The 27,208-nt window shown below is 51.3% G+C and overlaps 9 protein-coding genes across 9 annotated transcripts; 7 read left to right on the top strand and 2 right to left on the bottom strand.

Moving 5' to 3' along the window:
* Positions 1-2,149: 2,149 nt before the first annotated feature.
* UHO2_07193 (uncharacterized protein) lies at positions 2,150-7,432 on the top strand (the record flags this gene model as incomplete). The annotated part of the gene is made up of 1 exon (XM_041558995.1): positions 2,150-7,432. The coding sequence occupies one exon, from the start codon at positions 2,150-2,152 to the stop codon at positions 7,430-7,432; it is 5,283 nt and encodes a 1,760-aa protein (XP_041414929.1).
* Positions 7,433-8,058: 626 nt separating this feature from the next.
* Positions 8,059-9,775, top strand: UHO2_07192 (uncharacterized protein; the record flags this gene model as incomplete). Its single annotated transcript, XM_041558994.1, has 2 exons — positions 8,059-9,452; positions 9,547-9,775. 2 exons carry the CDS (start codon positions 8,059-8,061, stop codon positions 9,773-9,775), a joined length of 1,623 nt encoding a protein of 540 aa, XP_041414928.1.
* A 98-nt stretch (positions 9,776-9,873) lies between these two features.
* On the bottom strand, positions 9,874-10,484 carry UHO2_07191 (uncharacterized protein; the record flags this gene model as incomplete). Its single annotated transcript, XM_041558993.1, has 2 exons — positions 9,874-10,306; positions 10,390-10,484. 2 exons carry the CDS (start codon positions 10,482-10,484, stop codon positions 9,874-9,876), a joined length of 528 nt encoding a protein of 175 aa, XP_041414927.1.
* A 508-nt stretch (positions 10,485-10,992) lies between these two features.
* On the top strand, positions 10,993-12,261 carry UHO2_07190 (uncharacterized protein; the record flags this gene model as incomplete). Its single annotated transcript, XM_041558992.1, has 1 exon — positions 10,993-12,261. The coding sequence occupies one exon, from the start codon at positions 10,993-10,995 to the stop codon at positions 12,259-12,261; it is 1,269 nt and encodes a 422-aa protein (XP_041414926.1).
* A 5,050-nt stretch (positions 12,262-17,311) lies between these two features.
* Positions 17,312-18,817, top strand: UHO2_07189 (uncharacterized protein; the record flags this gene model as incomplete). The annotated part of the gene is made up of 2 exons (XM_041558991.1): positions 17,312-17,520; positions 17,866-18,817. The coding sequence occupies 2 exons, from the start codon at positions 17,312-17,314 to the stop codon at positions 18,815-18,817; spliced, it is 1,161 nt and encodes a 386-aa protein (XP_041414925.1).
* A 546-nt stretch (positions 18,818-19,363) lies between these two features.
* UHO2_07188 (uncharacterized protein) lies at positions 19,364-20,112 on the bottom strand (the record flags this gene model as incomplete). The annotated part of the gene is made up of 2 exons (XM_041558990.1): positions 19,364-19,707; positions 19,785-20,112. 2 exons carry the CDS (start codon positions 20,110-20,112, stop codon positions 19,364-19,366), a joined length of 672 nt encoding a protein of 223 aa, XP_041414924.1.
* A 1,076-nt stretch (positions 20,113-21,188) lies between these two features.
* UHO2_07187 (uncharacterized protein) lies at positions 21,189-21,670 on the top strand (the record flags this gene model as incomplete). Its single annotated transcript, XM_041558989.1, has 2 exons — positions 21,189-21,470; positions 21,563-21,670. 2 exons carry the CDS (start codon positions 21,189-21,191, stop codon positions 21,668-21,670), a joined length of 390 nt encoding a protein of 129 aa, XP_041414923.1.
* Positions 21,671-22,490: 820 nt separating this feature from the next.
* Positions 22,491-23,766, top strand: UHO2_07186 (putative PEP8 - vacuolar protein sorting/targeting protein; the record flags this gene model as incomplete). Its single annotated transcript, XM_041558988.1, has 5 exons — positions 22,491-22,640; positions 22,745-22,817; positions 22,920-23,076; positions 23,163-23,327; positions 23,415-23,766. The coding sequence occupies 5 exons, from the start codon at positions 22,491-22,493 to the stop codon at positions 23,764-23,766; spliced, it is 897 nt and encodes a 298-aa protein (XP_041414922.1).
* A 981-nt stretch (positions 23,767-24,747) lies between these two features.
* UHO2_07185 (uncharacterized protein) lies at positions 24,748-27,057 on the top strand (the record flags this gene model as incomplete). The annotated part of the gene is made up of 1 exon (XM_041558987.1): positions 24,748-27,057. One exon carries the CDS (start codon positions 24,748-24,750, stop codon positions 27,055-27,057), a length of 2,310 nt encoding a protein of 769 aa, XP_041414921.1.
* Positions 27,058-27,208: the final 151 nt, after the last annotated feature.

The raw sequence follows: 27,208 nt of genomic DNA, 5'->3' as shown, positions 1-27,208 counted from the left end.
ACTTCTCTTGAGTAGCTGGGAGAGGCGCCGCTCAGGTCGTACTGGTGAGAACTTGCGGTATCGATTCGGTCGACTTTAACGGGCGGATGAACCGGTAAGCCAAGAAGACGAAAGCACCTTCTACTGTTCTACCACCTGACCGAGGATTTGCAGCGTGTATACCCGCCAATGCGGATGGAAGCGATGGTGGTAGTGTTGGCGAAGGTGGTGATGAGGTCCAGAGAGAGGATAGAGAGAGACACGGGACAGGGTGCAGAAGGCAGGCGGTAAGCGCTACAGAGAGAGAGAGAGAGACAGACAGACAGACAGACGGGACTCGGAATCGATCGATCGGCTTTGCCGAAGAGACGGAGGCAGAGTCAGGAGGGCAGCAACTGCGGCACAGAGTCACAACAGCTGACGGATTCGGTTGCGCGCCTCGTCCTTCGACTTTACCGTAGGCAGAAAACAAGAAGCATGAGGCAGGCAGAGACAGCGAAGAGCCAATTAAAATCATCATGGAGAGAAATAGGAGCCTGGTTTGGCCCTCCTTGCCGGTCCTCCTTCCCACGCTATGCGTGAATTCAGTCGCTTTCGAATCAATGATTGAACCTTGATTGTGGATGAGAAGTGCCCATTTGAACTCGAACCATCCCTGATGCAAGCCAGCATCAGAGCAAAAAACACAGGTGAATGAGTGATCCTATCGGATCGACCGACCATCATAGCAGCCACTCCACCCGTTTTAGACGTCACCGACAGCCAAGAGAGAGACAGAGGGTGAGAGTGATCAAACTCAGTCTGGCCTTATCGCTGTGATTGAGTTTGCCATGCGACCCACAATGAACTGCAATGTCGGCTCCCCCGGCAAAAGCTCTCTCCGCACCTCTCAAGCGCTGTTTGTACTTACCGCAATTCGGTCAGAGCCAGCCAGAGTGGCACGAGGCCGAGTGTGTGAACGTGGAAAGCGGCGCATTTCTTACATCGACAAGAGGCAAAATCCAACTCTGAGCATGCAATTTCAGTCTCATACAGTGAAGGCAAAATAGGTCAGAGAGAAGCTTCTTTTCTCTCAATTTTCTCATTTCTGAGACACCTTTTTTCTTTTTTTCCTTTCCTTTTTTTTTTTTTCTTTCTTTTTTTCCTTTCTTTTTTTTCTTTTTTTCTTTTTTTCTTTTCTTTCGCAATTTTTGCATCTCTCGACTCGACTGACGTTCGCTTGGAACACGTTCTCTCTTTCTCCCGCTCTCTAACCACCGCCGCCGCCTTCTGCTGTGTGATTTTGAATTTCGGTGTGTGTGTGCGGTCTTTTTCAGCTGAAGCCACTTTTAGTGCTTCCCTGCTGTTGCTGTCTCTCACGCCACCAGAGCGTGCCTCGCCTCGCCTCGCCTCGCCTCGCTCACACCGACTTTTAACGCTCCTCAACCTATCTCGACACAATCATTCCCGTTCCCTCTGCCATTCGCTTCCATATTCACACCATCGACCTTCTCCTTCTCGATCGGTAGCAGCTCAATTCGACATCTGCTAGTTCCAACATCATTCTCCTTTTCGTTTCCTTTCGATCTACATCAAAGTTTCCTTAGCCTCTCTCCGCAGAGCTCGCATCAAACACTTCCCTGCATCTCTCCAGTATCTGCAACAAAGCGCTTTCTCCCACCAGTCTCCAACACCATCGCAATCGCACGGATCATTGCTCATCTACGGTCATCACATACCATTCTTCCACGCTAATCGCACCCGTCCGCTGCATATCCAGCTTTACGCGCAACTCTCAGCTTGGACCCTAATTTGTGCATCTACCACCTGCTTGTCCAGTTGATCAGACGGTGCGCGCGTGTGGCAGAAGCCTCCAAGTCACAACCTCGTTGCGCTCATCTCTTCAAGAGCTTCCTACGAACCATCAGCCCAATATACTCGCCTCTCGCATCTGGAGCGACTCTAGGCGCTCAGATCCGAAGGCTTACCCTCTTGGTCCATACAAGAACAGTAACAGCAACTTGTGGCCACCCTCGTCTCCTTGTCCCAAATGCTACACTGAAGCTCTAACTCGGCCCCGTCTTTGATTGTGGCTCCTGCCCCTTCCTAGCTGCATTGCTTCAGCGCCTATTTCTCAGCACAGAACAGAACGCGGAAACCGATATAGCTCACTCTACACGGCAACGGCAACATGCAGCATGCTATGGGTCGCAGATCCGACCCCAGTTCCAGCTCTACACAATCGTCAGCATCTCAAATTCCCGCTTCACTCGGCATCGCCACTCCCGCTAATCAGAAGAGATCGCTCAGCGAACGTCTTGGATTCTCCAGCAGTGCTTCTTCCTCTTCTCTCTCCTCACAGCGCAAGCCCAGCGATGGCCTCCAGTTCCCCAATGCAGACAGCACGCCTCGTCGCAATGCCGCCGAATGTGGTTCTTTTCCTTCCATTCCCAGCTGGGGTCCTCAGACGCACAACTCGTTCTCAAACCCACTCAATGGCCTTTCTGTCAGCAGCAGTATGGGCTCACTACGTTCGGCCTCCGCCTCCAGCTCCTCACGCAACTTTCTCGTTCCCATTGGCGCAACAGGTGCTCGTCAAAAGCTCTCGATTGCCAACGCTTCACAACGTCGTCGTTTGGCTGCCTCGGATGATGCCAGAGCTTCCATCCAAGGCTCTCACAGTCCTCAGCCTAACAGACTAAGGCTGCAACGCTCCCAGTCCGACTTTCACAATCTTGCGGCAAGTGCACAACAAGGCTCGTACGATCGAGGTGTCAGCAGTTCTTCTACCGTCAGCAACTTTGCCTCTAGTCGTGCGTCGGCGAGCTCCAATGCATCCCAGGCAACATTGCCTACGAACGCGACATCAACCGAGCTCATGCAACAGGCTGCTATGCAGAGGTTGTCATCCCAGCGCATCCTGCCCAATCTCAAAACAAGGAGTGTCTCTGAGAAAGTCATGCCGGCCCAAAACTCTCCGAGCCGGTCACCGATCCCACCAGCAGCGTCGATCTCGCCGTCAGTCGAACGAGATCAATCCTTCGCTTCGACATTCCAGACACAGCTGGCTCCTGCGATTGCGGCGAGACGCCTCGATTCATCAGCATCCATAGATGTACCCTCAAATGTACCCACCGCCCTTGCCTCTCGTGCAAACACCGTCATTGTACCCGATCGAACAGCCTCGAGCCTCAAACCCGCACACGCTCACTTCCCACCTCCACCAAGAGTGATTGACGAGCCCAGACCTGATTTGTCCCCGCTTCTCGACTCGAACGGCATCAATGTTGATAGCAGCATCGCCTCCCGACCACTCACAATTGCCGAGACGTACAAGCGCGCCATGCTCGAGCGTGATGCCCAGCGAGCGAGAACAGCGGCGCGTGCAGCCCCGACGCCACAAACGGACACACCGGCACCCACGCCCCCACCACAGGCACCTGCACCTGCATCTGCATCTGCATCTGCATCAGCATCAGTACCGACAGCAGCATCGACAACGGCAACGGCAACAGCAACAGCAACAGCAACAGCGCCGCCAACCACATCCGCACCCACTCTCGACCTCAACCTGCCCACTTCCAGTTTCTTCTATGATGACGATAATTCTGCCGCTAGCAGCTCGCTCACTGCTCGACCCAATCAGCTGGCAACGAACGGTGCGAGCGCCAGCCCGAGGTCGCGAGATCCCTACAGCAATCTGAATGACGCGCCAAAAGCACCAGCATCGCCAGTCAGTGACGAGAACAGAAGGCGTATGGCTGCGCTAGCCAGCACTTCACCGCAGAAGGGTGGTGCCAACTTGCCCTCCCTCCAGCGATCCTACGACGAGGCTATGGCAATCCAAGATCGTATACGCATGGGCGTTACGGACGAGCCAGAGTTCGGCGGTCTGTTCGATGGCAGCTCCCCACCAAAGGTACGACGCAGTAAGGAGGAGTCCAAGGCTGGGCGCTCTTATCTGGCTTTGCGAGACGAGGAGGAAGATACAGCAGACCGACAGCTCAAGCGCTCGCCAAAGCCGGATACGGCAGCATCGGCCTCGACCTCGACCTCGACCTCGACCGCGTCTCGCGGGCAGATACAGAAGCCTCGGCAGGTCGAAGCAGCTGCCATCGCAAAGTCGGCACCAATCCCACCCGCCGCCGCCGTAATGCCACAAACACCTCCAGGAGACAAGAGCTTCGTTCAATTGTCTACACCTGACGATGACCGATCCACGCCAAAGAACGAGCCAAACTCCTTCGACCTCACCCCATCGCCAAAGATCGAACCATCAACCGCACCGGCCGTTGCGCTTGCTGCACAAGAGCTCGAGCGACCTAGCTTGCCACGCGAATCTTCAATTCAGACGTTTCGATCACCGCCAAACAAGCTCGAATCACAGCCAGGGCCTCGTGAAGAGGCGGCATTGCAAGCCGGTGCTTCGGCGGCAATCACGACTTCTCCACTGCTGGCCGTATCTCAAATGAACGCAACGGCGACCAACAATGACAGGTCACCAGGCTTATCATCACCCATCAGCAATGGCGAGCGCACCGTACAGTCGAGCGAGGATCTTTCGGATGCGAACAGGTGGAAACGCAGTCAGGACGTTCTTGCAGCCTTCTCGCCAGCACAGCAGAGTCGATTCTCCGAGGCTAGCACCGATTTTTCCGACTCACGTGCCCCCACACGCAACGAGAACAGGTACTCTGGTAGAGCATCCAGCGTCTCGAGCAACGATGGCTTGGAGGAAGAGTCGAGCGATGGTCACATGCTTCCCACAAGCGCCTGGCAAGAGGTTGAGAATGCACACAGACGATTCCGTGACAAGAACTCCGGAGCGGCAGCCGACCGCGGCCACTTGCTTCGTGCTGTCTTGCTACCCTTCCTTGCGCTCGAAGCAGAGACAGCTTCTGTCGAAGCGGTAGGTTCAGGTGTCTATGTTAAGGGCAAGGCCAGGCGTGCACTCTTCTTCGACTGGATCCGCTCGCTTCTCTTGGAGTTGCAGCACGTTCAGACATCTGCCGACCGTGGCGCCATCCTCGAAAGCATTGCTTGCATCATCGAAAGCCGCAACTTCTCCGCCTCGATCCTCAGCACCGACCCTGAAGACGAAGCTCGTTTCTCTTCGGTCTTTGGCCACATCTTGTCGTACGCGATGGGCGAGCTTAACAAGAAGGGAGTCTACCAGAACACGCTCATCTTCTCTGGTCGTCTGTTGGCCGTGGCTTTCTTCAGGGTCAACGGGGTTGCCAGCAAGTTGCTGCGTGCTTTGCCAGTAAACCGATTTGCGCTCGAACGTGTGGCTCGCGAGTTCGAATGGCAGAGGAAGAGACCAACGGACTTCCAGAAATTCGCCAACCGCTTCCCTGCAACGTTACGCCAGCTCTGCTATAAGGACTCGCGCGAGTACCTCAAGATGCTCGACAGTGAGTCGATTGCTGGTGCAGGCAACGGGTCCGATTCGGGGGCACAGGAGGACGATCGGTTCTTGGTATGCCAACCTGAAGTTGAAGTGGAGATGTCAGGCAACTGGCTCCGTCGATGGCAGTCGGACGATTCGGAGCTCTTCTTTAGTTTCTGCCGCAGCTACCACCGTCAGCTCGCAAGTCTTTATGCTAGCTCCAAATCGCTTGAGAGCGTGTCTAAGTACTTCTTTGGCGGACCCGGCTATGCTCATTTGGCCACGTGTGTCCACCAAAAGTGCTTGGCGCTGGTGCACCGAGTCATCTTGTCAGTCACCACGCTCTCGTCGCAGAAGAACTTCAATCCAGCTGGAGAGACTGCCAACGTACTGTCAGGAAGCACAGCAGGTAAGCCACGCATCTTGGAGGCAGCCAACCGCCGATGCACCGCCATTGTGGTCGACATTGTCCGAGCTCCCGCGGGTACCAACATGATCTTTGCACCAATGCTTGGCTTGCACATCAAGGCGTTGATTAAGCGCACCTCGTTGTACGACGTGCAAGGCGTCTTTTGTCTGCTGGACTGGCTGGATGGCGTCATCAGCCACATGGACTCGAACGACCTCATCAACGAAGGCTTGATCGATGTTTCGTTCATCATCACCACCATCGGCATGCTGTTGGAGAACGCAGATCACGCGCTCGCTTTGATGAGGACCATCGCCTTCTGCTACGCCAACTTTGGTGTGCTTACCGCTACGACCGAGAACCGCATCTACTTCTGCGAGCAGATCTTGCTCAAGCCGACCGTATTCCACAAGCTCTTCTTGTCGTGGTCGTTCACCATCCGCGCCTACTATTTGCATCTACTCGTCTTCCGTTTGGCGCGCATTCGTGACTTCCCGCCGCCCAGGGATGACCCAGGAGGACGCACGGCACTTCGTGTGGTACGACTCTTCAACCAACGTCTCGAGGCGTTGCGAAATAGACACGACTTGCTCTCACCTGAGATTGACTCGAGCTCAGACGATACCAAGTCGGAGGATAGCAAGTCGCGCAAGTCTGGCACCTTGACTTTCGTTAGCACTATCAAGCGTGCTTCCACCGACGGAGATGTCACCTCGGAAGGCAGCGCAGAAGGCCGTGCCAAAGCCGAAAAGATCATGGGTATGACCGCTGTAGACGGTCGATCTGCCACAAGCAGTCCAGCAGTTAAGCCCGAATCCGGCAAGAAGGTATCACACTCCAAAACCAAGAGTTGGCTTAAGGCGTTCGGTCGAAGCAGCAGCTCGAACAAGCTGAGTGACAAGGCCAAGGGAGGCGAATCTCATCGTCAGGTCGGTGTCTTCTCGCCCACTTCGGGTAAGGTCATGTCTCCTACCGAGTCGGATGACGACAGCAAGACCATCGGTAGTGCCAGGACAACGCCACGCACCTCGTTCGAATCGACAAGCTCGGATGCCATGTCGGATGTATCAACACTGGCTGGGAGTGTCCGTGGCAACGCAGGTGGAAGGAGTTCGAAGAACGGCGCTGGATTCGAATTTGACATCAAGCAGCAGACTGCATCGCAGCAACAGCAATCGCGCGCGTCCTCGCAAGCTTCCAAAAATGCCGCAAACAGCGCTGTCCTCAGTCTGGCACACGATGCCGGTATCGCCAAGGACACGGTGTTTGATTTGCAGTCGACTCACGCACACCCCCCTCCTACACCCGGACGAACACCACAGTCTCCTCGCATCTCGAAAGCCTTCTCTCGTCGTGCATCGATGCTTCCTGGCCCAGCTTCCGAGTTGGTTGCTAGCATGATGGAAGGCGAAGAGGAAGTGCCTCCCGTTCCAGATCTGCCTGCAGACACCTTTGGGCTTGGATTGAGCGGGATGAACGGTGGTCTAGGAGCAAGCAACAGCGCGGACGTCTATGACGAATCACTGCACATCTATGCGGTGCAGAGTCTGAGAGAATATGAACAAACGGTGCAGGAGCACGACGAGTTCTTTGCTTCATTGCCAGAGGAACAGTCTGCTCAGGTGCCTAGATTGCCTGTCAACTGGCCAGCCATGTGGTCTTCAACGGGAGAGTAGCTTCCCTCTCGAGTTAGAGAGATTATTATACTTGCATTCAATAAACACATACCATCGAGCATTACTTGCTGTTCTATCGAGGTTGTGCAATTTGAGATTGAGATCAAGGGGAGAATTCAGTTGCCTTTATCGCACTGAGCAGACCTGTGAGCTGTTTGTCCGCGGAAATACACGACATGAAAGTCTCCGCACAGAGCCGATGTCAGCTCGGCAATCCAAAGAGGCGCGCGACCGCGGCTGTCACCTTTCTCACTCAGCTGTGCGGCTCGATGCGTATGGAGATGGTTGCCGATCCGCTCTTGGATGGCAGATCTGTTCATTTTCCTCAGGCGTAAATGCGGGAAAAAAGAAGGTCTCTTGGACATTTCGCTTTCTCCGGCGAGTGACTCTCTCTTGTGTAACACTGCGTTTGGAAGAATCACCGGCGTGGCTTCTGTGTAGAGTACTGGAGCTGAGAAGCTGAGAAGCAAGAGAATCGTGAGCGGTCAGCAAGCGACCCGGTGTGCTGAGGATGTTGAGCGACGTCCCTTTGAGTGCATGCCTCCTCTTCGATCACACACTTCTACCCTCCGTCACCGTTCCGCACGAAGATCTTAGTGTATCACGGTCTCGAGTTTGTGGCCGCCATGTCGTCTTCGACAGCACAGCAACCGGTGCAAGACACCAACTTTGCCTCTGCTCTTTCCGACGATGCTTCTGGTCAACAAAATGGCCGCCAGCACTATGGCTCGCTGCCCACAACCTCCCCGTCCGAAGCCCTCTCGGCGACCAAGCCAACCGCGGTCTCGACTCGTGCTATTGCACCCGACCTTCTCCGCGGCCTGATCCTTCCTCTCATGTCACTCGACCACGCAGCTCTCTTCATGGGCGCCTGGCTGCACGGTACACCCAGACAAACCGAAAACGCAGGTACACCGATGCACGAATGGAATTTCACCTCTGCCTACGTCTCCCGTACCATCACCCACCTCTGTGCACCTGGGTTTTTCTTTCTGATGGGCATGGGGACTGTGTACTTTCACAAGTCGAGAAAGAGGATTGGGTGGGGGAAAGGCAGGATGGTAAAGCATTTTGTGATCAGAGCGGTTGCATTGACCCTGGTCAGTGAGGTGATGGGCGAGACCCTGATGTGGGGGAGAGGAGTGTGGTTGATCAACATTGTGCTGATTGGGTTGGCGGTTGACTATCTGTTGACCGGCCTGCTCTGTGTGATGTTGGAGGAGACGGATAAGCTGGTAGTACGAGGACTTGACAAGCTCAGCGCTGGAAAGGCGGACGCACTGAGAAGACCTTTACTGGACAACTCCAATGCAGAGCAGCAGAATGATACTCCCGCCGCCTCGCCTCGATCACAATCGCTGTCCTTCTGGATCCATAATGTGCTACTCCTCATTCTCACCTACATCACCATCTTTTGGAACATCTGGCTCTCCCCCACACACGGTCACTGCTCAGCTACCGCCACGCACCCCTCCTCTAGCACACCAATTGAACTCCTCGCCCTCCAACCTCTCACCTCCGCCTCTCCCCCTCCGCCTCCTTCGCCATCCTCAGCGTGGGGTCCATGGTTCGACTTCTGGTTCTACCCCGTTCAAAATCGCTTCGTCATGTCCGGCTTCCCTCCTCTAGCCTGGCTTTCATTCTCCATCTTTGGCCTGTTCTACGCTCGCGTCATGCTGTATAAGAAATGGTCTCCATCCGCCGTCATTGTCGGCAATCTCTTCACTGCTGTCATCCTCTCCGCCCTCTTCATCGCCACTCGCCTGCTCCATTTCGGTAACCTATCAGAAGGATGCCTACACATGCCCGAACACCTCGCACACCCGGACAAGAACCAGTACCTCGTCAGCATTCGAAGCTTCTTCTACATCACAAAGTACCCACCTAGCCCGAGCTTCTTCGCCCTCACCATGGCGGTCAATTTCGCCCTGCTAGCGTTCTTCAGTGCGATCCCACCCACGATCGCGACCAAAATTCCTGGATTGATGAATTACGGTGGAAGTGCGCTCTTTTTCTATGTGTAAGTGCCCAGCCCCTTTTCTCTTGTAAGGAACATGTCTGATGGTGTACTGACAACTCTGCACACCTTTGATGGCCCAACGACGGTATTGCAGCGCACACATGTACCTCTACGCCCTACTCTCGATCCCCGCCCGCCACTTCTTTGAGCACGATCTGCCCGATCATTCACCCAACAACTGGGAAAAGACAAAAGGTCTTGGTCCCACCGCGCCTTTCTGGATCACCTGGGTGCTCGGTCTGGTCATCCTTAGCCCATTGTGTAGGCTTTACGGCAAGATTAAAGCTACCAAAGGGCCTGATTCTCTTTGGCGATTCTTCTAGACTTTCCCATTCATCACTCTTACTGTACGATGTAACACAGCTGGAATTGCATATACAAATCATATATTTCTGTGCGGGTATCTCGTGAACTGCAAGGACTATGACTGAAGAGCGAAGATCTCAACTTGGTAGATCGTCACTCGGCCATAGTCATCTGCACTTCCTTTCATGTCGAATCTCAACCATCTCACCTCCCTCCCTTCCTCCCCTTTGACGGCATTGTGTAGGTCGAAGTATTGTTTAGCGTTCGCGTCTTTCACCCAGACCTCAACTCCATCCTTTCCTACATCTTGCCATGTCTTCCCATCCTGCGAGCCTAAAAGCGTCAGACTAATCGGCGAAAAGCCTCCTGCAAAAGTAACAGATATCGAATGGAGTCGATCCAACTTGACAGGTGCCGCAAGTTTGAAAGAGAGCGTGTAGTGTGCAGAAGAAGGATCGGAGTTGGGAGGAAGGTTGTCGGAAGTCCAGCAAGTTTCTGTTGAGCCATCGAGGACGTTTTTCCCTTCTATTGAGTTTCCTGATGAGACCCTGTGGGGACGATCGGAGTGGCAGAATGTGTCAACGTCATATACTTCGAGGGCGGAAATGTGAAGACGGGTTAGGGGACTTACTTGACTTTCACCTCTCCCGAAGCAGCGGAGAGGATATTGACATGGCTTGAGCCAGAAGGCACTGGTGGAGCTGTGAGTGTCGGTGCGATGCTCATCTTCGCTGTTCGAGGCTAGATAAGAGTAAGGATTGGGTTCAGCGAGGGCGAGAAGGAAGAAAGAGGGTGCGGAAACTGTTCCAGACGGCCTGTCTGAGCACGTGTCGGAAGCCCCCTTTACGGACCCTTTGATTCTCTCGCACGAATCCTCACTACCTCTTGTTCGTTATCACCCTTTGATATCCATCGCAGCTAGAACACAGCCAGACATGTAAGATATATATAGAGGGGATTCGCACCCCCCCCCCCCCCCCCCTTCACGTCTTAATTCTAAGCTTCCCTTTTAACGTACTTGAAGGCCCTAGGAAACAAAACTCCACTTTGAGAAGAGCGGAAAGTCAAAGTCAAGACCGTTTTCCGAATCCCGCATTCTTCTTCCGAGCTGTTCTAGACCTGACTACGCCTTTCTTCATTTGAACTGCATACACAACACCTACCAACTAGATTAAAAACATCGTCCATCGACAGCAGCTTCATCTCGCGCTCTTACCAGAATGAAGCGGTCTGCATGACCCGTTTCTCACGCTTTGTCCTCCCTTTGTTCGCACAAAGCGCACGGTCAGCAGTTCCTTTCGCCCACTTCATTAACGCTCAGGCCGCCTCGCTTCACATTTGTCCTAGATCGAAACTCTACTTAGCTCAGCAACATCGTTCCTTTGCTTCCGAACATCACCATCAGCACGCAGACTCGATCAGCACAGCTCTGGGCTCGCCATTCGATAGCTTCTACACCCTCCATCATCTCGCATTCGTCGACCAGTTCATCGAATCGACCTGGACACCCGAAGAAATGGCCAAAGCAATCAAAGGCGGCTACTACGCCGTACAAGAAGGTCGACAACCTGGCATCTATAACACCTGGGCAGAATGTGAAGCAGCAACAAAAGGCTTCTCCAGAGCAGTGTACAAGAAGTTCGTTACCAAAAAAGAGGCAGAGACTTTTGTCAAGGGCAACGGATACGGTCGCGCTCCCTCCTCCTCCTCTTCTTCCGCTGCTGGCAGCTCCTCCTCAGTCGCAAGCACATCGAAATACAGCGGCAGGGGTGTCTTGAGCAAACGCAAGCCTTCACCATCCTCACACCACACCAACAGCAGCGCTTCTTCATACAAACGACCTCAAATCTTTCCTCCATCAGGACCAAAAACGATCGTCTACGTCGACGGCTCATGCCTCCACAACGGCAAGTTTTCCGCTCGAGCAGGGTACGGTGTCTACTTTCCTGATTCCTCTCTTTCTCATCTTTCCGAGTCACGTCGTCTTCCTGGTCCGCCCAAACAACAAACGAATAACCGAGCAGAACTCACTGCTATCATCCGCGCCATTCAGCTCTGCCCTGACGACGACTCGCGGCTCGAAATCTACAGCGACTCGAAATACTCAATGAGCTGTGTTAACGATTGGATACACAAATGGAAGAAGAACGGGTGGAAGACTCAGATGGGGAAAGAAGTAGAGAACAAAGATCTGATTGTGAAACTGGATGAAGAGATGGAAAGGAGAGTTCCGAGACCAATATTGATTTATGTATATGCACACGCGGGGATAGAGGGGAATGAGGTGGTGGATAAGATGGCCAAGCTAGGTGCTAGTATGCCGGAGACGGAGAAGGATTGGACTATAAGGGAAGAAGAGAAACAGGAGAAGAAGAAGGATTGGACTATAAGGGAAGAAGAGAAACAGGAGAAGGAGGCGGGCGGGGCTAGAAGGCTCGATTTCGGAGGGTTTACGATCGATATTAGGGTTCAACCTATGGCTAGTAGTGATGCTAGTAGATAGCGTAATAGCATGAAGAATGTGTGACAGGTAAATTGCTTTTGTGTGCCAGTCTTTGCAACGTAGGTCAGAGGTCTGTGGAGAGAAGCGGTGAGGGGGAGAGAGATCCGTAATCCGAGTTTCGGAAAGCTTCTGGGCCCTGAGAGGTATGACGACAAGGCTATGAATCGGGGGAACGAGCTTTGGATTTGAGCAGCAGCCCGGACCCTGTGCACGATAGCTTGTGCGATTCTGAAGTGTTGAGGAACGTGCAAGCGAAGAGCGGCGAAACAGATAGCGATTTCGATAGATCGTATGACAACTAAGTACAAAGCATTGAGAAGCATATAGATCTCTCCCAACGACCAGTGTGAGCGTGTGAGGAATGAAGTGATGCCGAGGGTTGCGTGCCATCACAATAGGAATAGGGGAAGGATGACGTGAATCTAAGCAACGGCGGTAGGTGATGAGGAGGAGCGTGGTGAGCGAGGTTTGCGGAAATGTTAGGGCGAAGTAGAGGTCATGTCGTCACGTGCAACAGTCTCACAAACACGTGAAATTGTTGAAAAATAGCAATCCAACATGGTGACACAGGCCGATCTGATCGGAGATCAGGCAGAGCTGATCACGTTAGATGAAAGATCTGATCAGAGATCAAGCCAGGATGACCTCACCAGAGATTGGGTGCAATGCAGTCCCACTCATTGTCATGGTAGGTCATTAAGTAGGAGTGCTCCCACATTCAGCTAGTGCTGCTCACAATGTATATATATCTCACAGAGAGCACTAGGCTCTTGCCACATTCTCTTAGGTCAATTGAGTATATATGTTTCTGTCTTTTAGCAGCAGTGACATCATACTTAGACTCTCCCCGATCACCAGTTTTGGGACCAAAACAACTCAAGTTTCTGACAGGTTATGAGCCCAAGCAGCCAAAACACTACCAGTATGTCTAAAGTAAACTATTCTATCTACAACTCCTTTGTCACCACTGTGCAGAACCTCCTGCCATGACTACCTAGAATGGTCCAAGATTATTTTAATCAGGTCAAGGAAGATGAGGTCTATGGTACACCCAATGCTCTGAAGGATGGCCAGTTGTTGAAATTCATTATCAACAATGATGAAGAGCAAACAATCTCACCCCTGACTATCCTGGTTGAGTGCATTAGTGCACTCTACAAAGGAACACACAGTCTTGGCCTGTTTGCAATCAAATTGAGCTTGGTAAACAAATGTGAATTAGAGTGAACCTCTTTGTGAGAAACAAAGAATGGGATGCATCTCACATACTTGACCTCAAGATCAAAGGACAGCCAGAACTCACTCCTGAGCAGACCAACTATCCAATGAAGATGGACACCCCCATGTCTGTTGGAGACAATACCCCCATTTTCGACTCGGATGACTCCAACCAACGGTTAGTTGGGCATGACACCACTCCAGGGCCCACACCTGAACTCAACCCACTCACAAATTATCACCTGAAGGTGCTCTCTGGTTTGAATGACAAGATGAGATGGGACAATCAGGATCTCCTCAATCTGAGGAAGGTCTCAGTACATGCATGGTGATGCAGGATCTTTGCAATGCTGTCCATTGTCCCATTCACATGAAATGTCCTCAACCAAAAGGCAACCACATTTGAGGATGCCAACTCAATGCTCAGCTCCATCATCATGTGTAGTTTCTCAAATAAACTACACACCAAATACTTTGCAGAGCACAGAGATCAGCCAGTGCCAATCACTGTTGATCTCTTCGACTGGGCAGTGGACAAATGTAAGAGGCACTCGGCCACTAAAGAATATGAGCTCCTTGCCACTGCTTATGCAATCTGCTGGGATCAAGTCAGCAGTAACACATACAACTTTCTCATCAAATGGGAGGCACATGTGTCCAAACTACATGCATACCTGCATGAACCCTGGATGCTGGACCACCAGTATAGGATGCTCAAACATGCTTTACCATCTGACAAAAATGCACTCTTTAATTCAGTCTTTATCCTAGATGAACAACTCTATGGGAAGGATGAAATGGCTGAAAGCATTGCTCATGTTCTTTGTCAGTGCTATGAGCTTTCTGCTGACAGCACAATGGTGAGCATGCAACACATGACTGAAGAATTGGAACTAATTGCATTATGAGCTGCCACACTCATCAATTGCTGGGCATGCAGTGACATCGGGCATGCTGCTAACTGCTGTCCGAATGACATGGCCCATGCCCAATGGAAGGAGAGTAGGATCAAAGTTGCCCCAAAGGGCTGGGCAAATGCATGTATTGTATTGCCACTCACAAACACATGAGAGGAATAGGATGCATTGCTGGCCTTGGCCTTCTTTACAGATATCAGGCCAGCACCAATAGAACTCCCCCCACAGTTTGTGCGATTTGTGTTTGACTCAGGAGCATCCTGTGTCATGGTAAACTCCTCACACCATGGGAAAGGTTGGTGCAATATAGATAATTCAATCAGCATCACCACTGCCAATGGAGGAAAGCTCTCCACCACCAAAATGGGCAGAACAGTTAGTCTGCTCAGTTTCAGTCCAAAGATGCACCAGTGGGAGCAGATGACATACTTGGATTGTCTACTCATTCCCAGTCTGGTGACAAACCTAATCAGGACAAAGTCAGTCATGTGCAACCATGGTTGAGTGATCTTTGAGGACTAACTTGTCACTGTCCAGGACAAACGTGGTAATGCCATTTGTGTACATACGAGTGGAGACGGCTACCTAGTGTCATGGGCCTGAATGCGCAGGAAGCAGGAAGACCCGCTAGTTCATATGAAGGGAGCGCAGGAATCAGGGGATCGGGCAGAACGTAGGATTTGCAGCAGAATTCACCAAGATCTGCAGTAGAATCAGCTCTATGACAGATCTCAGTGAGATCGGTATGAACAAGGATGATATCACGAATTCTGCTGAGATCAGTAGTAGGAGAGGTCATATAGCAGATTCCACAGAGATCAGTGACAAGGATGTTCATATGATGAATTCACATGCAAGGAGGACCAAGCTCACAGGCGAGGAGGACCAAGTTCTGCCAAGACAGGGACCAAGCTCAGTGTTAGGGGTCTCGCGCCTGAAACCCAGGTCGGTCTGTCGAGGTACTTGGTGACTATCAAACTGTGCAACAGCTATTGTCTCAGTATTGATCTCAATGAGCTAGTCATTTGGTGACTATCAAGTTGCACAATGACAGCAGGTGGTGTTCATTGTATATACTATTGTAGGTTTTGGCTGACCTCTGTGGACACTCCATTCAGGGGTAGCTCAGCACAATCAATATCAATATGTAGGTTATGATGACACCAAGGTCTGGTGTGAGTGTTGATGATGGTGAGGTTGATGGTGTTGGTGATAAGGTTGGTGGTGTCAACATGAGTGTCCAGTGTGTTGACTGATGCTTGAGGTGATCCCCAGACCACAGTGTACTACTGCCTTCAGTTCTATCTATATCCAGACTGCTGACCTGCTATGGGTCGCCTTTGGATGTCAGGTAGTGGTGATACAACACACACACTACGATGAGGAGCAACCTTGATAGACTGCTACTATGCTGACTGAAACTAATGTATACTTATGCTGAAGTGATAACTAGTTATGATGGGTGTAGAGTGGATGAGGATCCACTCGACCTTTGATGATGAGAAAGTATGGTTATATACCTCTTCACAGCATTGCCAGCGATGCTGCTCTTGCTGTCTCTCCAGAGAGTACCTTCTTCATCGAGTACTGTACAGGGGGGCTCCTCTAGCACCACTCCTGTCCTTCTTGAGCTATCGACTCCTTCAACACTGCTCCTCCTCCTTGCTATCCTGCTGCTTGTTTGGCACCCTTGTGCCTCCTGAGTGGTGTCGACTCCTTCGACACTGCTCCTCCTCCTCATGACCTGGTGTCGACTCCTTCGACACTGCTCCTTCTCCTTTGATCAGTGACAGTTCCTTTGGCTCTTGTCTCTCGAGCCCCTGAGTGGTAACCATCTGCATGCTCCTTGAGCTTGGTCCTCCTCGTGGCTGTGCTTGGCCCTCCTTTGCATGTGAGTCTGTAGGAGTCCATGGTCTCCATGGAGACTGCACTACGACCATGCTCTCTACTGGTATCGACTAGATCTTCGATACCTGTGCTCCTTCCATATGAACCCGTGACCCTCCTGCTTCTTGAGCATCCAGGCCCATGACACCCAGCTGCTGCTTCATCTTCATCCCGCTCGCCCTTCTCTTCCTCATCCAACCCGTCTTCGATTGGCCCCACCCCCTTCACCATTACCCCTATAGACACTCCAACCCACCAGCACTCATCCAGCACTGCTTTTGAGGCTGATGAAGTGGACGATGGTGATGGTGACTCTGTTTACCATTCTCCAGCCACAGGTACAACACCCAAGAAGTCTCAACCCTTCAATTCCAAGAGCAAGCGAGAAGAGCTGTCGGAAATTGTGCAGGCCTGCACCCAAGACATGCTTCAGGCACGAATCAAGGTTGAGGAGGAATGCACAAAGAGGGAGGAAATGCGCATTCAATTTTCCAGGGAAGAAAGTGAGAGACAAGAGTGCATGCAAACTGAAGAGCGTGGTTGGCTCATGGAGATGGTGCAGATGATGAACCCTAATCTACCCTTTGGCAACATCGCTGGAAGTAGTCAAAGCAATCTTGATCTTGACCCACTGGTTCTTGCCATGGATCAGCAGGACAATAGCGATTCAGCTCGTGAGTAGACCATTTGGCAAGAATGGTGTTCCTTTTGAGTTCTCCAAGTTCTGTTCCTGTGTTTCCAACTTGTTGTACCATTGCTCTCTGTAAAGCTAGCTCTCAATATGTATGACTAGCATACCCCATACCCAGTCTTCCATGTAATCTCTCAAATGTAGATTGCTTCAATGTGATGAATTGTTCCACATACAAGATGCTGATTGGTGTAGCCCCAGTTCTGAGCATGTGTGTTGTGCAGAAATCAGCTGTGCAGAACCCAGCTGCACAGAACTCAGCTGCATTGTGTTTGTAGCTTTGGACTCTCTTTCAGACCACATCATCCTCTCCTATTTCTGGCCCTCTACTTCAACCATGGTGCACACTTCCGACAAACAGCACCTCCTGGATGACATTGAGACCACCATCATGCATTCATTGATGGTGGAATCCAAGATGCAACTTGATCTGATGGATGTCGATGCCACTTGGCACCCTAATGATGACCTTGAAGCTTCTGATGATGACATGTTTGATCATGCTATCTCATTCATGCTCATCAGGACTTACAACATCATCAGCCAGTCTCGATACACAGTTGAATGTCTTCAACTGCCGCAATGAAAGGATCCCCTCATCAACATGCTTGATCGATATGCTGTCATCAACCGCAAGCTCTTTTGAGGGGCTGTTCGCATGACCCCAGATGCATTCCAAGCTCTCACTTACAGACTCAGCACAACCAATGCCTTCAGATCAATATCAAGCTTTTGGCGTGTTCAGCAGCAAGTGGTAGTTGGTCTATATCAGCTTGAACGGTCAGGAAATGGTGGTGGAGTTCGTGATGTTGCATTTGCCTGCAGTTGCAGTCAGGGCTTAGTTCATGTGTGGACAGATAGGACTATTGCAGGCCTATATGAGCTGAACAGTGAGGTAGTAACCTTTGCAACTGAAGACGAGCATGCTAAGGCAAAAGCATGGGTTGCTGATAAGAGTGGAGTCAAGGAATGGTCTAGAGGATGGTTGGTGGTAGATGGTACACACATCAATCTTGCTTGGAAGCCAGCACTCAATGCTTGCGAGCATTACTCATACAAGGGTGATTATACATTCAACATTGCCCTTGTCTTCCTCCCTCATTCCTTGTGCATTGTCAAGTCGGTGGTTGGACATCCTGGGTCATCACATGATGCGCGAGTCTGGGCTTCAGGCAGTGGTATTGTTGCAAAGCCTCATTTGCATCTTGATGAAGGTGAGTTTGTCTGGGTTGATGCTGGTTATGGCTACTCCAGCTACACAGTTGGACCGTACAGCAACACTGCAGCTGCAAAGAGCAGAGATCTCCACTACTTCAACTATTCACTCTCCTGCATTTGTGTCAAGGCCAAACATGGCATTGCCTACCTCAAGAACTGCTTCCAATGTCTCATGGGATTTCAAGGCAACCTGTATCGAGAAGAGGACCACGAGAAAGCTGCACATATGGTCCAGGCTTGTATCATTGCACATACATTCGCAAGCCATTATGATCGACCAGATGAGGTGGCAGAATACCTTAAGGCATCAGAAACTCTATCTGAAGCTGAGGTGCTGGAGACCACGTCAGGGATGGAAGCATATCAGCAGGCTACCGAAGATGCAAGGATACAACGAAGGGAAAACCAGCAGCAATACGAACAGGAACAGGCTGCTGCCATGGAGGGCATGTCTCAGAACCGAGTCCAGAAGTTCAGGCAGGAGAAAGCACTGGATCTTAGGGAGGAGATGCTCACTGCACTCTTTACTTCTCATGGCTGCCCTTTTGAGGACACAACAGCAGAATCTCAAAGGATGGGAATGACAACATTGGCCTTCGCCAAATGGCAGGAGAGACAAAACTGAAGGCATGAGGCTCGCAGAAGACAGCAATCAGAACAGGTGTGATGTAAGCTATTTGCTTTAGCTTTTCAATCAAAGGTTTTGGCATTGTTCAGTATAGTGTTCAACAACATCTGATATGATCACTTTGATCTTGACCTGGTGTAGGGAATCAGAGATTGTTTTTACCGGGCAAGTCAAGTGAAACTCCAAGATGCATGTGTCACAGGCCTGTGCAGTTTCTTGGGGCATCAAAAATTGGGCCCAAACATATTTTCAAAGTATTGTGTTTTCAAAACTCAGAGATAACTGAAACCCCCTAGTGTAACCTGCAAAGGTTTCTCATATTGCACTCGGCGGAACGAGGGCTGCAAACTCATCACTTAAAAGATATATAGACATTTACTCTTGTTCGCAATCGACTACCACTTTCAAACCTTGATGAAAAAGAGTGTAAAAACATGCTTTGCTAGTCGTCATGATATTAATGTGTGAAAGTGAGGAAACGGAAGAAAGAAAAGTCGTGTAGCGAATCGCATCCCTGGCTGAACGATAGGATGAAAAAGAAGGCTACGAAATGACAACCAAAGCTGTAAACGCGGCGATGACCAAGATGAACAGGAAGTCGCCCCACACGCCTGCCTGGGCTGCACCGTTGGTATGCTGAGTAGGAGTAAAGCTGCCAAACCCAGAACCAGAGGCATCCAGCTTTGGCAAGGCATCGCTGCTAGTGTTGTTTCCGCTGGCAGTTGTGTTGGTGGCCCCATCAGTCTTGTTCTGCGGCAGCACAATTCCTGGAGTCTGAAGGTAAGGCTGAATCTGGCTAGGAATAGCTGTCTGACCGGAGGCCGGATCGGGAGCGGAGCCTTTAGGCTTGATGACGAATTGAGGAGACTTGTACAATACTTTGTTCTCTGTCCTCACCAAAGTTTAAAGAGGTCAGCAATCCCGTCTCATTAATCCGATGGTGAAGGTCGGGGGTAGTGCTTACCTTTGTGATCATAGTCGGTCGAGTTAACAAAAAGCAGCGAATAGCCGGAAGCGGGAGCAATACAAGGGACGTAAACCATAGCAGCGTTGAGAGAACCCTGAAGAGCGTTGCCGATCTCAAAGTCGTCGTTGAGCAAAGTCTTATTCGAGTTGGTGAGCATGATAGTCACCACGTTGGAGGCAGAGGGAGGGGATTGAGGTGTGAGGCTCTTCCAAGTGAGATTGTTCCAGCCACATGCAACCCAGTAGTTGGAGGGGTCCGGGAAGGTGACGTCGAACGATGCTGGCGGGACAGGGCCCGAAGGGTTAGGGGTCGTAGCAATAGCCATGGTGACAAGGGAGAACAGGAGGCCGAGAAAAAGGGAAAGGTTGCTATGCATGGTCGAGACTAAGAGGGTGATATGCAATGGTGTTTCAAATAGGTTAGAGGGAGGTGAGAGGACAGAGAGAGGTGAGAGGATAGGGAGAGGTGAGAGGATAGGGAGAGGTGAGAGGGCAGAGAGAAGGAGGACGAAAGAGATGAATCTGAGGACGGCACAATTGGCTCTTTATATCCAACGGTGGAAGCCTCCCACCAACTGCTGATCAAGACCGACGCTGCGTCAGGGTGGAAGACGAGGAAGCACCACATATATTGCTGCAAGGCGCCTTCCTTCTCGCTGCCCTCTCTTATATTAGGCGAGCAGAAGTTGAGGTTCATCAACTTGGCTCCAGGCCCTTGAGTCAGCGCGACTACCTCCCACCAGTGTGTAGAGGGAGGCGTGTGCAGCGATGATAGCAAATGAAACAACGGTCTGAAGTACAATCACCCTCGACCATTTTGAATGATCACACCCCACCAAGCGGCACGTTCAGACACTTCATTCCCGAGTCGCTACCGAGATATGCCCTGTTCATATCGGCTTTGTGTATGACGTAAGCCGGGCTGTGGATGGTGTTGCTCTCATTGACTAGTCACTTGAACCGCACACTGTCCCCCAATGTTTTCCAAAAGGCAAAGTCAAGCTATGAACATTCTTGATTGATCAAGGTTGCTGTGCTGAAGAGCCACAATGTATGCATTGATTGACAGGCATCGACATGCGCAATACCGCTTATCGAGAGCAAGACCAACAACCATCATCCCAGAGCGTTTCGCAAATGATTGGGATGTTAGACCTCGTCAAAGCTCGCTTTTTCTTCACGTGATGTGCTCTTTTGTGGGAAATTTTTGGACGAAGCTGCCTAAGACCCTTCTTTTTTTACATCTTCCTCCTCCACCTTGGCCCTGACGCTCGCCATCAACTCGTCTTGTCCACCCGTCTCGTATCTACCTCACCACATACAATCAGAACGAACGGTACAACCACCGCGCAAACCAAACAAGTCCGAATTTACGCAGACATTGCTCCTCATATAACCGAGGATGCGTCTTCTAACACACAACCTCCTTGCATGCCACGCAAAAGCCTGTCAAACGACATCGAACAACTTCCCACTTCTCCTCCAAAACGTTCAGCTTGAACTCATCGAAGCCGAACCAAATGAGACGTTCATCAAGGGCTTCCTACCCAAGCTCGATTGGCCAGCACTAGTCAAGACCGCGAGAAGTTTGGGTGATACATCGTTGCCAGACCAGGGTCCGGATCCGTCGAAGCCGTTTGAAGATGAGGAGCTGATCAAGGCGTTACATCGGGTTTTGCTAGAGGTGAGTACAACTCGACAATGCAGGGGAATTTGTGCAGAAGGAAGGACGAATGTTGACACAAAACTCTCATTTTGACGTCGTTGCGGCAACAGATTCACGTCGTCGAGGGTCAAATGGTGTGCCCAAACTGCCAACATATCTACCAGATCCGAAGCGGGATCCCAAACATGCTTCTTGCTGAGCACGAGATCGGCAAGTAAGACGCTTCGCCTTGGCGCCAACCTGCGAACATTGACCTCAACACGCACATTTGATAGCTTTCTTGAACGAAACACGCCAGAACGAATCTACTGCCATCCAAGGCAATACCATCTTGTTCACTACTTTGTACTTGTACCTGCACCCATTTCATTCACATTGCATACTCTAACCTAGCCTTTCACGGCATCAGTTGACATCAGATCAAATGCGGTCTCACCTTTGCCCCTCGGCTTCAGTCGTCGGCGGCGACAGTGTAGATTCAAGCTGAAAAGTCTTTTTGATCTGCCCTTGCGCTTGCATGCACACATGAGAGGAGCCTATTGCACAATTGTTTTGAGAGGCTTACAGCGAGAGAGTCGTCAGCCAAAGCACAAGTACAGAGTGGGGATGCTGAAATCGAAATCGGGACCCAGCTTAAATTTTGGAATCGCGATACGTTCGAGCCACGCGTGTCAGCTCCGCAACTGCCAAAATTGATGCACAGGTGCCGCAATGTCCACTGAGCGAGATCAAGAACAACACCATTCCTCCACTCTAACCATCCCTCTCATCACGATCTACTCGACATCTTAGTACAGCTGCCATCGCCACCATCGTCCAAGCGCATCATCCAGTCGCAGCATCCGAGACGCAGCATCGCACTCCAGCAGACTCGATTCACATCGCACGGAGACAGAGAAGCGCACAGACCCAAACATTCATTCCAGCATAGCCAGTGTCCTCCGGCGAAGTACACCGAACTTCACTACTAGCACTTTGCTGTTCAATACGACCACGATCAGGATTTCTAATAGCTAGCTGGAAGGCAGTAGAGCGATCATGGCGTCTTTCTTCTCATTCTCCAGCCCGGTCGACGTCGACGTGCGGCTAGAAGGTGAAGATGCACGCAAACAGGTGGAGATCAAAATGGACAAAGCGAGCAAAGAGAAGTGTCCAATCTACTTTGATGGAGAGAGCGTCAAAGGGTCGGTACGTACACGGAGAAGCTCTTCCTACTAAACCGCATTCTTGAGGATTGTTCTGACTGACAGATTCATCCCAACTCCTTTGCGTTCTCTCATTGTGAACTGCAGGTATCAGTGCGTGTAAGAGACGGGAAAAAGCTAGTGCATGAGGGGATCAAGATCGAGTTCGTTGGCAGCATCGGTACGTACCATCGGACCCCAGGCGGCTGTTGATCAGAAGGCTGTGAGAAGTTTTCAGACTCATGCTGACATTCCTCTCTCCCAACTTTCGTACGGCGCACAGAAATGTTTTACGACCGAGGCAACCACTACGAGTTTCTTTCACTCGTGCAAGAGCTTGCATCACCAGGCGAGATGCGCGCAGCACAAAACTTTGACTTTGAGTTCAAGAACGTCGAAAAGCAATACGAGAGCTATAACGGTATCAACGTCAAGCTGAGGTGAGCACTCAAACCAACTCATCCATCCGGACTTCTCAAAGGGTCATGCTAACCAAGTGTCGCATTGTATCCGTGTCGGAAAACAGATACTATATTCGGGTAACGATATCGCGGCGGTTAACAGACGTGGTAAAAGAGCGAGATATCTGGGTCCACTCGTATCGCATGCCACCAGACTCCAACAATGCGATCAAGATGGAAGTCGGTATCGAAGATTGTCTCCATATCGAATTCGAGTACAACAAATCCAAGTATGTAACCCAAATTCTCTCTTCCTTCTCCTCTGTTATTCCTCCTATCGCTAACCATACCTCCGTCCTTTGCCTTCGTTACTTCAGATACCACCTCAAAGACGTAATCGTGGGCAAAATTTACTTCCTTCTGGTCCGAATCAAGATCAAACACATGGAGCTCTCCATCATCCGTCGAGAAACGACCGGAGCAGCACCCAACCAATACAACGAATCCGAAACCATCACCAAATTCGAGATCATGGACGGCGCGCCAGTTCGAGGCGAGACCATTCCGATCAGGTTGTTCTTGGGAGGATTCGAATTGACACCGACGTTCAGGGATGTCAACAAGAAGTTCAGCACAAGGTATTACTTGAATCTCGTCTTGATTGATGAGGAGAATAGGAGATACTTTAAGCAGCAGGAGATCACGGTCTTCAGGATTCCGGAGAATTAGAAGACTATAGGAGAGATTGTAATACCCATCACAAATTCGTCCTTCGCTCAACTTGGCTTTCTTTGTGCCGCGTGTGATGTCGGAAGCTTGGTGAAGGAAAGGTCCACGCTCTGATTAGTCGAGGTAAAGTTGTAGTGAAGGTCAACCTGAACACGAATGTGTGGAAGCGGGTCGAGCGCAGAATGTTAGGTGAGGTTCAGACACAGACCTCGTCTGCTGCTCAATGAAGGTCATGCTCTACGGCATTTCCCTTTCTGTCATGCGTCAAGTCCGCAGTCACAGTACAAGCTGCTCAGACGTTGTCAAGGCCATGCAGGTGCTTCACATGCTCAACCGCGATCAGACACCTCACCATACAACAAGAGAGATCGGAGCCCAGCTTCATCACCACTGCAAAATTGGCGGGTTGTGTGGTAGATGGTGCTCGAGCCCCCGATCTGCAAAATTGTGCCTTGATACTCCTGGTATCTGGGTGCAGATGTGGGGAGCAGCATCGAGCTCGATCCCCGTGTTACACCAAATTGAGTGTGCCTTACATGTTTGCGCCGGTATGTCTGATGGATGGCCAGCTCAAAGGCAGGTCCGGGCGGGACTGTAGTTAGCAAAGCAGCGCGGTAATGCAAGCCCGAGGATCTGATCGCCGGCAAGCTTCGCCCTCAGGCTCGACCTTCGCCTGTGCCTGGAAATACGCTTGAGCAGCAGCTTAGTCTTTGCGTCTGCAGATGTCCACGGGATTGTGGTAAGATCGAAAGCACGCACAATCTTAGTCTTCCTTGCTTTGACACGTATACTTTTTCCAATCCGTGCTCTGCATCGACGCTGGGGAGGATATATTCAGGACTGTCTTTGATTGCTCCCGACGCAGAACGTCTTCTTCACCCTCATACCTTCTCTCACGCTCTCAATCTCAAGCACCACTGCCCGAACTTCAAAACAGCTCAAATCGCCTAGCGCAAAAAGAGTTTACCCAACGTCGTCATAATGACCATCCCCCCTCGATCCCCACTCCGCCTGCTGCAAGCTCAGAAAGGCGCCAACACCACCATTTCTGTCTCATCTCATTCACCTCTTCTCACCAGCCGGCTACCACACCTTTCACCAACCCCATCCTCATCATGTGGCCTTCCGTCGCCCGATCTGCTTTCCCCTCTAGTCTACAGCCCCCTATCAATGCTTTTCGAAGGCATCATTGCCGACTCAGCATCCATCTACACCCTGCAAGGTGGAGAGGGCAGCGGCATCCCCTACAGCCCTCTTGACTCTCCTCGTGACTATGCATGTTCACGTTGTTCCTCGAGCATCAATTCTTCGGAGGCAAGCACGATTGTACCTACTCCACAAACACTCGCTATGGTGCTAGGGAAAAAGGGAGGCAGAGTAGGGGAAAAGCTGGATCAGGCGCTAGAAGAGCTCTTACAGCAGGACAGCGACTCTCGCTCCAGCTCTCGACTTGGTCTGCGACCTGAAAGACGAGAGAGTGGCGTGAGTGTGCCGTGTGGTTTTGCAGCCAAAAAGGAGTCGTCGGGATGTGCAACGATGAATGACGACACACCGTCAATTCTGACAATGCCGGGTGGAGGTCCGCTGCTTGATACCATCAATGCTGAGTGCTTGAAGCCATTTTGGAACAGCCCTTTGCTCGAGCCTACTGCTCTTGGCTTGTATAAACCTTCTGCACCTTCAGACGTGATGAAAGAGCAAGTGCAGCACAGGGGAAAGGTACCAAGCAGACCTCCGCGTCCAGCTCACTGCTCGACAACGCTTGAAGATCTGATCGATCTTAGCCCCAACAGCTTCTCTGGTACCTTCAAGCCGGCAAGCATTGCTGGCACTGCATCACCAAGCCTGCGCAGCCTGAGAAAAACTCCAGCAGAGTACCTCAAGTCGCACAGACGGACTAGTAGCATCCAGACGCTTGATACTTTTGGGGTGCCGAGGGGCCTAGGACAAGCAGGAGTGACAAAAGCTGATCCGGCTCCTGTGATGCTGGAAGCAGAGGCAGCGAAGGAAAGTGATAGTGTAAGTATTAGCAGTATGGCAACTTTTGTCTCCGCTCGGTCCATGGATTCACTCCAACAGAGATCGGTGGAGCAGGACAGGGAGATGGTGGTAGAGAAAGTTTCCCAGTATCCATCAGTACCGATCGTCCGTATAGCACCTGCACCTGTCCGCCAGAAGAAGGAGCAACAACAGCTACAGCACCAGCGTAGACCAGGTCTCGAGAACAGATGCTATCCACCCTCAGCCAGCCGCTCTCCTGCACCGCCGGCGCCGCAAGAGCTTCATCTTCCCCAGTCAAAACACGGCGAAAAGCCACAAGCAACACAACGCAAGCCATCCCTCCTCCGTAAACTCAGCCTGAACATCCTCTCCTCCAGGAAAATAGAACTGCAGAACCATACTGGTCCAACAGACTACAGCAAATCTCCTCGCTTCTCGTCTTCTCTCCCCGTCAGCGTCAACACCACTGTCACGCCTTTTCCCATCACCGTCGTTCCCTTTTCCACTACCCCCCCGGTAAGAACGCCGCTGAGCCGAAAGACGAGTTTTTTTCGCCCTGCACCGTCCAATCCTAATATGAATGGAGGATCGCCTGCCTCTCCCGCCGTTGTGAGCTCCCAATTGAACCGCAAAACTAGCTTCTCTTGCGAACCGCCCAAAGGAGCACTGGCACGAGAAAGGAGCACATCCTTCTCCACCCGCCCCTCACCACCACTATCCACGCCCATCTCGCCACCAATGATGCGATTCCGTTCCGCATCAGACCTGAACTCTCGATACATCTCCCGCAACCGATCCGGCTCAATGAACTCCTCTTACCCCCCTCCCTCGGCTTCTTCTCTCAGCAACAATTCGCCTCTGCCACGCAAATCATCGCTCAAGCGGACTCCCTCCCGCAGCTCGCGCAGCAGCAGTAGCACCACAAACAGTGCAACCGCTTGCCCTGGCAGTGCCAGATCGCAACCCAAGAGCAACAGAGCGAGAATCGTCGGAAGCGCAACAGAGTGCGTCAGTGCAAGAAAAGTCACGTTTGGAGATGTGACTACTAGTCGTGTTGCTCGTGTTTCGCAGTTGGAGGCTGAGGAATCGGTCGAGATATTGGTGGATGAAGATGCCAGGATTCAAGAAAGGTTGGTGGAAAGCAAGCAGGATGAGGATACGCGGCAGAGGGAGATAGAGAAGGAGGCTAAGAAAAGCAGGGAGGAGAAAGGGATCGATGTTTCGCCTGCGGTGCGCGGTCCCTGGATCCAATTGCACAGCTTGTCGATGCCTTGGAGTAGGAGATCCTAGACACTCCCTTACATTCCGCACTTGTATCAGTCCTTTGCGATCGTCGTAAGTGGTCGTCCACAGGGGCGCACCTTATCCTTCCATTTGTATCGAATCACTCTGCGATCACCGTCTTTACAAGAATCACAATCATCGTTCATTCTCCTTCCAA

This window comes from Ustilago hordei (genome assembly GCF_900519145.1).
Source record: "Ustilago hordei strain Uho2 genome assembly, contig: UHO2_contig_24, whole genome shotgun sequence".
Classification (NCBI taxonomy): Eukaryota; Fungi; Basidiomycota; class Ustilaginomycetes; order Ustilaginales; family Ustilaginaceae; genus Ustilago; species Ustilago hordei.
This window is presented reverse-complemented; position numbering and strand designations above follow the sequence as displayed.